At 37.5% G+C, this 12,081-nt stretch overlaps 1 protein-coding gene across 1 annotated transcript in view; it reads right to left on the reverse strand.

Moving 5' to 3' along the window:
- PLXDC2 (plexin domain containing 2) overlaps positions 1 to 12,081 on the reverse strand; it is a 262,129-nt gene that overhangs the window by 141,104 nt on the left and 108,944 nt on the right. The window contains exon 2 of the mRNA XM_039549163.1: positions 1,916 to 2,127. Coding sequence (XP_039405097.1) covers positions 1,916 to 2,127 — 212 coding nt within the window. The remainder of the gene's footprint in view (positions 1 to 1,915; positions 2,128 to 12,081) is intronic.

The following is a 12,081-nucleotide window of genomic DNA, read 5'->3' on the forward strand; positions in this document are numbered from 1 at the left end:
ATAAAGAAAGACAGAAAATATCATCAAGTGAAAACATTCATCACTGTCAGTCTTCATATTAGCATGGCAAGCCCAGAAAACACTTTAGAGAAAATAGTATCTGTAAAAAACAGTATCTGTAAAGGAGGGATGTCGTCATCCTGTAGCATCACTAAATGTCAGTGGCAGGTAATACTCATTCTCTGGATTTTCTTTAGCAAGCACTGCAATGTACACAGAGCAAGCATTTAAGATAATGAATAAGCTCTCCAGCACTGCTGATAAGCTCCCAAGCTGCAGAAGACTGCAGTGTATGGATTCTTCCTCTGTGGATATCTGTTGTATACTCTGCCTCCTCTATAAGGCCAGGCATCAAGGGTTTTCCTGTGACATGCCTGTGTGTTGTTGTGGGGATTTTCAATGGAATCCGATAATGTGTAAAACCACAACTCAGTTATCTTATTGTGCTGAAAAGACTTAGAAAAAGAGGTTTGCAACAGAACACAAAACTTGAATTCAAGAAACTTTTCAGGTTAAGACACTACAAAGCCATTAATCTGTCAGGAAAGATGTTCCTGGAAAAATACCATTCTATGTACATCCATTTAGAAGCATTCATTTTTTTCCCCCCAAATCTTGCTATACATAAGTGTTAGAGGGGGAACTCTGACCATTTTGTTTCAAAAGAGCTTGGAACCAAACTGAATGGAAACACTGCATAGGGATTCATGGGTAAGTCATGGAAAGATCAGCTACTAAAACTTCCCTGTACCTGAGACAGCTTGCACTTTACCTGCTAAAATAACTAGATGCAAGATTGATTTGTGTTGTGCCCAAAAGAATTGCTACAAGTATGGGCAGATGGGGATTACAAGAGGCAAAAAGGAAGTTATAAAATCAACATGAAATTCAAAACTACAATTTACCAACCAGTGACTTTCATGTTAGTACAAGAGGAAACATAATTAGTGCTGCACAAACTGGGAAGCTTAAAAACAACAAACACACAACACACCTCTCAAAAAGCACTATTTTTTTACTCATGCAGTAGAGATGCCATTGTCTCTACAGATGGGCTTTATATTACATTGCTTTTTTTATTGTGTAACAACCCAAAATCTGAAGGCTGCTTTTTTTTTTCTCTGAGAGTGAGCTTCTCAGAACTGAAAAAAACCTTGATACTGTTGTTTTGGAAGAAGATTATAATGAATGAAGATGTTAAGTGTAGCTTAGTCCAAGCTGTATTTTATTGAAAAACAGGATGTAGATTTTATTAATAACAAAACCCCGAACTCAATACTTAAAAAACCACAACAACAACAAAAGAACCAAAGAAAACAGGACAGAGAGCTATCTGGCAGTTCAACAAGAAATTAGAGGTTGAATGACACTATAAAACAGAGGGAAAATGTCCCAAGACTTCACACAGATGGACTTGATCCATCTTATTCTTTGGAAGACCAAAAATCAAATAATGCACAATTTTTTTCAATGACCAAAACCTGAATTTTCTTCCAATTTCTCATTTCTCTAGGGTCTTTTCCCCTTTTTGCTTGGATATCACTATCCATAAAGATTAGGCAAATTCTTGAAAATTGAGGTGTTTACACCAACTTCAAAAAAAGAATTCAATTTTATTCTAATATTACTTCCTTTCAGCAAGAACTGCTAAAACATGAGACTTCCCTTGGCTGTTTTCCAGTAAAGAAACAGACATCCTAAAGAGACTATACTCAAAACTCAGAAAGGACAGGCTCCAGCCTCAGGACAAGACAAAACTCCAGCTTCCCTGTCCTGACAGGTTCGTAAGTACAAAGACCAGAGTACTCTTCCCCATAAGTGTTTGAATACCCGGAAGGAACTGTCCTAATTTTTTACTTACCCCCAACCAAAGATAACAAAATGAATTAAGAAAATAGATGGGATGAATATCTACCTCAATCTGCGTAGTATTGTCATGTCCCTCTTCAAGCAGCAGGTCAGTGAAACCCCCTGGCTCCGAAGAATCCTGCCCCATGCTGGCTCTGTTGGTGTCGACTGATTTGAGGGACTCTGAGTGCCTTCTCCACCTGTGGCTGCTTACATATGAATCCACCTGCACATTTTCCTCCACTCGAGGGAAGCTCTGAACAACTTCATAAAGCACACCTGTTTGACAAGGAAAGAAAGGCAAAACAAAGCAATGTAATAAGTGAACAGAGAGCTGGTTTGCTTATCATAATCGAAAACCTAAGAATTTTTTATAAAGCTACAACTCATAAATAGCCATTTGTATTCCTGATAAAGTTTCTATGGCAATGTAAGTGTTAAAAAGAACCGTTATACTTTTACAAAATTCAGGAATTTTGACTAAGTTTGGTAGACTCCTTTATAGACTCCTTTAAACATCCTAGATGTTTTATTTTTCTGCTTGTTTTCTGTCTGGGAAAAGCTTTTCCTGTAACTTTTGTAACTTTAATAATGTTTACCCATAGCTGATACTTTTCAAAATAGAGTAAGTCTAACAAAAAATATTTTAATCACCTAAAAAAAACAAATGTAGAAGAGACAGAGAAACTCTTGTACAGACTTAGTTTTTCCTACTGATTTTATGTTGAAAGAGCTTGGAAGCCATGGTGAAAGGCAAATAAACATTATGAAAGATGTGAAATTCTCATAAACAGCTGTTCCAGTGCATAAATAAAGCTGCCCTGCTGTATAAAGTGATAAACATGAATGATGTGTGAAGTCTGCAGACACTCACTATATCTTCTGCAAGAGGTGAGCAGTTGGGTGGTGTGTTTAACATATTACTTTTGGACATTTTCATGCTCATTTACAACTTTTTCATACTAGTAAAACTATCAGCAAAACAAACCTATAAAACTATCATCAGATAAAACCATTAATTCTTCAGAAGTTTCTATTTTGCCCAATCCAAAAACCCGTCAAAATATTTTTCTGTTAATTTATTTTTGTTAGTGCCATCAAGAGAGGTTGAAGTAAGTTTGCATATTTTGCACTAAAAGTCAGATATGCTTTTCATACTTTCTTTGGGTCTAAAAGAAGAAGTAGAGGGGTGCTCTGTGCATTGGATGTGGCTGGAAGAAGGTGATTTGGTTCAAAAAACAGAAAAAAAGGACTCTCAAAAGAAGCAGCAGAGAAAAGGAAAGTACTGAAAGCATAGACCAGTAAATAATTATCTGCAGAAATACTTCCATTGTTTTTTTTAACAGAAGCTCCTGAACAAAAGATGGCACCACTTCCAAGGTCCTTAATAAGCATCACGCATGTTGTCTAAGTACAGAAGAGATGAGAAAATAGAAAATTAGCTATCAAAGGTTTAAATAAGTGAGATTTTCCTGCATCACAGCAGGAACAGGTATAGGAGCCATGGGTATAGGAAAATCTGTCAGACACTGTTCTTAGCAGATGAGAAGGTGTTACAATACAGAAACAGTATCTAATACAATTTAGGCTCTATGTGGTTCCATTTTTCTAACAAACTCCCCCAAATCTACTAAACTTATTTCCTAAGCTATTTGATCAGTCACAACCAAGCTGAAATTAATGTGAGATGAAGGTGCTTGGCCACCTGCAGAAATCAGAATTTAACTGACATGCAGAACAAGAAATCTCAGGCTACATCTTTCCTTAGACCCCAAGCAATCAGACTTCTTTTCTTTTAATAGGTGGCTTTGAAGACTGTTTCCTTGCATTTCTTAAAAACCTTAGAACATTGTCTTCAACAAATTGCTACTGTGTTCCCTATTTTATCAGAAAATCAGCTTGATGCAGAGGGACAGCTCAGTGGGTGAACTAACTTATTCCTCCACAGCCCTTATCAAAATCTATTCAAAGCAGCCCTCCCTGCTAGAGCTTGCAGGCACTCCACCGTGCTGTCATAGGGATGAGGCACTGGGAAGCTGACAGACATGGCAAACTGCTCCAATACATGGGCAGAGAGGGCTCCCTGCCCGCGATCCGCAGCGCCCGAGGCTGGGCCCCTGGAGACCATGACCGCCCTCCTGCTGCTGCCGAGGCTCCGGCGCTGAGACACCAGGGCTCCTTCTGCAACCACGGGGAGCATCACACACCTACAAACAGGCCACAGCACTTCAGGTACACGTCTGCAGGACCCCTTTCCCTTCCCCTGAAGCACCTTTCCTGCCGGGTGCTCAAAACCCATACTCAGAGGGAGGTAAAATAAAGCACTTTACCCCCATTTTGCACTCCTACTCCAACCTACTCTTTTCATGGCTATAATACATGCTTGACATGTTGAGGCCATCACCTAAACTAGCAAATAGAACATGTGAAAGTTAGGGGGAGGGTTTTAAATCCCATTCACCTCAAGATGAGACCCATTTGTAAAGAAAAGCAATTACACCTTGTTCTCCCACATCCTGAATAGAAATGAATGTAGTTTCTAACCTTGAAGGAGTTAGTAACATAAATTGGTTTTTAAAATTATAATATAATGATGGAGAGAAGGAAGGAAGTGTGTTGGGGTATTTCCACTGGCTTGAAAATTGTACACAATTTTCTTCATATTTTCTTTTACGGTATAATTGCATCATGGCATCTGCAAAATTTGGCTTGGGCCATTCCACATTACAGAGATTTTCGATGTCATTAGTGCACAACTTTTATCTCCTTTCAAATATTTTAATTATGTGATTTTTCTCTTTGATACATAGAAAGTGTTCTAAAATAATACCGTTTCTGCTATTACAGTGACAAATATTTTTTACAGGTACAAGCTATACTGACATAAGGAATCTTTAGAATCATCTAGCTGTATTCAGAACGCATGATATCCTTCTAAATTGAATAGTAGCAAGAATTAAATGCAGGAAGTGATAACTATTCAGTTTAAAACTAGTGTTTGGAGGTTTTTTCACTATTACTTGTGAAATCTGTAAAACACTGTTATCAATAGACTAGTTAACTGTCCTGGACTGGCAGTGCGGAGATACTGAGCTACAACGTGATTTCAAGGAATAAAGAGAGAAATGTACTGTGTGATTCCTCCTTCATTAAACCTTTGCCTTAAACTACAGGGGATAGAGAGAGAGCGGTGATGAGCTTGGTCAGGCCAGCTCTGCTCCAGAATGTTCTGTTGTTTATCCCAGCAGAATGCCAAGAAAATGACAAATATTTTTGAAATGAGCTGAACAGGATGTTTTATTTTTAGGTAAATAAAACATATAAATTTTCAGATAATGGATAGATAAATTAAATTCTAAAAGGCGGCATCCCATGAAGAAAAAGCATCCAAAGACCTAAAATTCCAACACTTTACAAAGTAGAACTGTTTCATGTTTCTGGTTGAAATCTCTGTGTAGCTGAAAAATCACATAAAAGGCATTTTAGAGGAAATGTACCAAAGTATTACAGTCTTATCTTTTAGATCTTAGAGCTCTCTAATTAACACTGAAGGAGAACATGTCATTCAAATCAATTGAAAAGAAGCCAAATGCTGTAATATCTGATTTAGAATAAAATCACAATATTGGCAAACACAGATGAGTAGCAACTTGTTCAAATTGTATGAACAGAGATGCAAAACTACAGTAACCCTTCAAATCTGTTAAAGCTGGAACTACTGTTTTCAACTAATATTTTTATGTGTAAATCATCACAGTTTTATACATAGTACTCCTATCACTGGCATGTCACTATCTCTGTGGGAAGGTCTGTATGACTGATACTGTGCTGCAGTGTTTTGAAGCAGTAAAAATAGAGTAAGGTCTTTCTAATGAATATGTAATGAGGATGGTGTTTTGGCCTGATCCTTCAGCTCTTGCTCTTGAAGTTTTCATAAAATTACTGATGAAAATCGTTATGCCTACAGCTCCTTTCCTCCTTGGGTTATGCTAAAATTTAAGATTTCAGCTCTGTGTTGAATAAAGTTAGAGAGGCAGTCAGGTGGGGAGAAGGGAAACAAATCTGTAAAAAGCTTTCACCAATCGGAAATTATTTGGTGACTGCTGGGAAGATCAGAAGCTCTTGCCATGGTTGGCCAGTTCAGCCCTTCATGACTGATGTGATTGATCAAAATTTCCATCAGAGGCTTTAAGGGAAAAGGAGCATCATTCACACAAACTGGAAAGACTTGCACAGAATATTTAGAGAAGACATTGAGGAATGGGAATGGATGAAAATTACAGGCAGAATCACTTTCACTCATTTCTAAAACAGGTGTTTCACATTTCCTTCTGTACAGGTTTACCTGCTCACATGAAAAAGAAAGCTTTTGGCATCTATTGCTTAAACCACCATGTACCCAGGTAACAGCTTTTTTTACCATTTGAGCTTGCATTTTAACAACTACTAAACAAGTTTTTAAATGTGTTAAACTAAACTGATGGAAGACAAACATCTAAAACAGGTCTTGTACATCAGGACCTTTTGAGGTGGCTCTGCTAGTCTGAGGTTTTGGGCAGGAAGATGTGTGTCCTCTACTATGAAATATATAGAATGGCTTAACACTCATTAACATAAATCAATGCTGTTTGTCCACTTCAATATTGTGAATTATACAAGTGGCTCTAACAGAACAGAAATGCTGGGCTATACAAGAAAGACTTGCTGAAAGGGAAGAAGACACCTAACTGTGGTGGACACATGGGTTCTCTGCTTTGCCAAGACTGCCCTCAAAGAAAAAGGGAAAAATTCTAAGCAAATAAGCCCAAAATGCAACAGCTGAACCCGACAAGCAAGACAGCTCTGATTTTGTAAGGAAGTCTGGTCTACATAAAGCTTTATTTATAAGGAAGAAACAACAAAAAAGAAACTTTATATTTTTACGGGTGGCAATGTAACCAAAGGAGAAAGAAACCCTATTTGGGGAAAAAATGGCAAATAAGTAAATACTCTTTCATTCATTCAGCTGGTTTTGGGCTTTTGCCCCCTTTTCCACAAGGTCAAACAAAGTTTTGTGGAGTGTTTCTGCACATCAGAATTTCAGAATTTCATTTCTGAAACGTATGTGTTATTTACATTTCATGATTGCACACATTTAAGCCAACTCTGCAATTTGACTAATTTCATAAATGCACCATAATCAGCAAGATTTCTTTTGAAAGACTGGAAATACTCATACATTGAAATACTCATGCTCTATTCAGCAGATTGCTTGTGAGATACATGATCAACTTTCTAAATATGTTTCAGCCCAAATGCCAGCAAAATCAAGTATCAAATACACAAATTTATTCATCAAGGGACAGAAAATGCCATCATACTACTTTAGGTTAAGCAACTTTCTGTAGCCTGTCTTGTAAGTCTTTATTTTTATTATTACCTGTGCAGTAAGGATGAGAAAACAACAAATGTTGGTGGAAGATATGAACACTGGTCCCATGAAGTTATAGGCTCTTCAAAACATAAACATAAACATGCCTTTAAAAGGTTCTCTGGGTAGAGGGCTTATATACTGAATGACGAATATCACAGAAAAAATCAATTGTACTTCTTACAAAAAAGAAAAATTTCTAGTTAAAATTAACTCTGCCTATGAACACCTCAACAAAATAGAGACTTCTTCTGTATCTGATTCATGCACCTAGGACCAATTCCATTTTTCTGACCTTAATTTAGGAAAGATATAACAGATAAGCTTGATTTTCAATATGTCCTTGCTAATGATACAATAAATTTCTTAAATTAAAAAGTAACATGATTTGTAAAAACTATCCCACACTGAAAATTAGCACACCAATAGCTGTGTCAGTTTGGTTCATGATGTTAAAAACAACAAAAGACCAGATCCTCATAGTTTCTTTTTAAAGCTTGTCTGAATCTGCCAACAGAACTGTAATAATATATGGGAAAATAATGCTTAGCATGATCCTATTTTCCCCAACTAGGAATGAGAATTTATGAGACCTGCAAAGGGAATCAGAGGTCAACAATGATAAAACTCTGAATGATGGAAGATGATGATCACTGTACAGCTGTTGAATTGTTTGCTCAGAACAAAAAATAAAGTCTAAAATAACAACACTATCTTGATGTATGTTTTCCTTGCAATTATACAATAAGTAGTGACGTGCAATACAGAATCAGTATCAATAATAATAGGTATCATGGCAGGGAAATAACATAACTGGTAATTTCCTTCCACATCCATTTTATCAACAATATGAACTCAGACTCTTCCCTTTGCAACTGCTTTCTATTCAATAACTATTTTTCACCACTACAAGTGGTCCCAAAGAGCATATTACCACACTTCCAGAACTTTATCTTTGTCACAACTACAACTGCTGCAGGCTGGGGTTTTGTAGTGTTTTTTGTTGTTGTTGTTTTGTTGTTGTTTTGTTTTTGTTTTGCTTTTTTTTAATTGCCTGATTTACTTTCATTTTGTAATTATTTATGCAATCATACCGGTAAATTAAAATGGTATAAGTGAAGTCAAGATCCGAGTCCACTGGTAACAATACCATGATTTTGATTAGCCTACCCTGAGGAAATATTGTTAAATTCCATCTTCAGTCTTATTCTCTGGCTACATAAACACAATAATTTGCACATTGAATTTACAAGCAGTCTCATTATGGATTTATAAGTTCTTACAGATTTGTTTTGCTATTCTTTCTGTCAGTTCCACTTGGGGACAAAGACCTAAATTTATTGCTAACTGGATACATACAGAACCAAAAAAGTACAACTTATGTCTTAAAGAAGGCTTGCAGTCTTGAAGATGCTGGGTAATGAGGGAGAAAATTTTGGTGAGTACACAGTGATATCAGTCATCACCAAAAATCTAGCCAGTACCAAGATTTTGAAGGTATTTTAGTAAAAAGAAGATTTAAAAAGGAAAAAAAGTGTTCTAATTTGATGTGCTTAATTTTCTCATACACACAATCTAGAAGGATTTAAGTTGCTTTCACAACTGAGTTAAAACAAGAGTTTAGGGGAAGGCTGATTGATGCCATGAAGATTTTTGCTTTTTCTTTTATACCCCTGTTATACCTTTTTACAGCTTCTGTATTCCTAGTGCTTTTTGCCTACATTCTTAGACTTGTTTGTTAAGCTAAGAGACTAAACATCGTAGAAGCTTCGTAGTTAGGGATCAGTGTGCCCCAGACGCCAAGGTCCTCTCCAGAACATATTCTGTAAACCAAGATAGAACCATCCAGGGGAAGGTGCCTTGGGGAGGGGGAGCTCACTTGAACCTCTCATTGGGGAATCTTTGATAGATATGCTAATTAGAAAAGCCTATAATGTTATACCCAATGTTGGGGGGACACACACACACACACGGAAACACACGGGAGGAGAGAGACACAGAGACACAGGGAAAGACTCGGTGGGGTGCATCTCGATGCATATGCCCTGGACGTGTACACCTAAGGATCCTTAAGAATAAATACCAAGGTAAAATCCCTTTTCCCCTTCTAACCGTGTATGCCTCTTGATTTTAAGACCAGGAAAAAGGCATCATGATCATAACAGAAGTGGAAGGCGATGCTTACAAGTCTTATGCACATCAGCATCCCACACTTGCAGATCGTTTTTTTTTATTATTTTTGGAACGATAAAAACACAATTATGATTAAGCTAACAATGCAGAGTGTAATCCTTTATCTCAGCCCTCCACTTTCTGAAACAGGAAGATGAAATCACCTTGAAAAGAGAGATAATGAAGTTGGAATCGATTCTGGTTTAGCCTTTCCTTACAAAAAAAAAAAAAAAGAAAGAAGAAAAGACGCTCTAATAGACTTAGATGCCCAGCCACAGCAAATTCGAGTACTACTCACTTGATCTTTGCACACTATACTAATATGTTCAACACCCACATTTCCAGTAGCACTTGCAATAATTATTAGTAATGCAGACATCCAACTGTACATAGATGAATATTTAGCACACACTAAGCTTCCAAAAGGAAGTATATCTGTAACGTTCTTACATCCCTGGCACAAAACTCACAATATTAATAATTGTATTTACTTGTGGATTATCAAAGTACAGCATAGAAAAGAAAGTAGTTAACACATTTTAAATAATTTGAGGTTTTCTGATTAACTATTGTTGCAATAATGTCAAAATGCTAAGTCATGTGTAGTTTGTGTATTTTCTGTCCAAACCTCCCTATAACACAAACCCTTGCTAAACTACAGAATTACTTGTTTGAAAATCAGCAAAAAGTAAAGAATTTAACATAACAGTGCCCTGCCAAGAGAAATGGAGTTCTCTCTATAATATTCTATTTATATGCAAATTCTTGCTTTTCCAAACTTGATTCAAAGGTTTTCCAAAGAATACTAATACAACTGTACCTTATTTAAGCACACTGTAAAAAAGTTTATAATTTTTTTTTCTGGTCAGTAATTGGATTACAATATGATTGCTGGTGTTGGGCAGTAGCATTAGAGCTGTCTCCTATGTGTCCATCTCACAGTTCCAATTTGAAAGCATCTTGCTTTTTCCTGAAGGATCTAGCAAACCTAGGCACTAGAACAACCCGGTGATATGAGAGAAAAGCATACAAAAAGTGAACTAGGCATTCATAATTTGAACTGCAGCATATGTCTGGAACTCCTTTTGTATGACTTGCTGAGAAAGAAGACAGTAAATAACTGGGATGTACTAACCTGTGTTAGCTTGGCTAATTATGCCCTTCCCAGCAGATAGTGCCAAATGCAACTTTGGTAGAAGGATTATCTTCAGTTTTAGCCTGAGGAAAAGCCAAAGGCTAAGGCAGATGGAAGCCCATTGCTCAACAAATGGATTAGCACAGATAGCACACACAGTGCAGGGTGCAAAGAGCAGCGATTGCAGGGACACTGCTCTGGCCAAGACTCCACGGGTCAGCTCTCCATGGGCCTGTCACTCACTGGCGCTGGAGCAGCACCAGAGGGTAATTGGCTTTCTGGGTAGCCCTGTCAGGCTGATTTTGGATCAGGCACAAGGATCAATGTCAGCACTCACAGCAAAGGCAGCCACGGAGGGTTCAGTTGCTTGAGCAAAGAGATACAGATGGAAAACAGGGCTCACATATCAACACAATGGGGCTGCCCATACATACAGGTACAGGCAGCATCACCTCAGGGGCACAGGTTAAAGTCTGAGCAACATGGCACAGTGGAAATAAGAGAAGAAAGGTCACACAATGGCATAACGCCTCATCAGGTGCAACAAACACTGACGGCACACAGATGAAGGATTTCCTCTCCTCCCTTTTCAGTGGTGCCCAACAGACTGAAACCACCCTTAGTAAGTTTGTCTGCAAACAAGGGCAAACTCCTAAGCCTCTTACTATCTCCAAACAGATTTATTAATGAGTTTGTGGCAGTGTGCCAAAATACAGCATACATATAGAGTGACACTTCTCAGAACTCAACACGTCCTGGACTTCAAAGAAAGGCAGATCATGCCATGTAACCCCAGCATGACTTAAATATGGCACATTTCTCTTGCTGCATCCTCAGTCCCCTCTGTCCCCATCACAGGAGTGCAAAGGAAGTGGTTCGCAGTATTAGATGTTTCACAGAGCTCAGGATCTGGAAAACTGGAAAATGAATAAGCAATTGCTTTTGCCCAGAAATGTGTAGCAGAGAATGTAATAGTATCTGATATTATAAAAGCTGAAGAAAAAAGCTGCATGATTTTTCTTCCAGTAGAGTGGCAAAAGAGAAATTTTTGAAGATGGGAAAATTAAAATTTACAGCTGCTTATGAAGACATAACTTGGACTTTAGCTCAGTGATAAACACACAAATTGATTTCAGTCAGAGCCATAAATTTTAACCCCTTCACTTTCATTACGGATCAAACTAGGACTTTATATATCTTTCATTTTCTGCACACAAAGGCTTCCTAGACCAACAATGGTTCAGGATTAAGAAAGATTAATCCAGATACAAGGAAATAGATTGATCATTTGTGGAATTAATGAATTCATTTAATAAACAGTAAAGGCTTAGTGCCAGAACTCACTACACTGTGGTCTCAAGATAGTTTTCATGAAATGTCCTGCAAAAAGTAAAAGAAGTAAATTGTCATCTTCAAACACAGAGTCACTTCAAGGGTCAGGAGGTCTCACTGGGCTCATATGGCAGAGTTCCATGTTTAGGTTAGCAATGACTGAAAAATACATTAAATGCTAGTA

The sequence above is a fragment of the Corvus cornix genome, chromosome 2 (genome assembly GCF_000738735.6).
Source record: "Corvus cornix cornix isolate S_Up_H32 chromosome 2, ASM73873v5, whole genome shotgun sequence".
In the NCBI taxonomy this organism is placed as follows: Eukaryota; Metazoa; Chordata; class Aves; order Passeriformes; family Corvidae; genus Corvus; species Corvus cornix.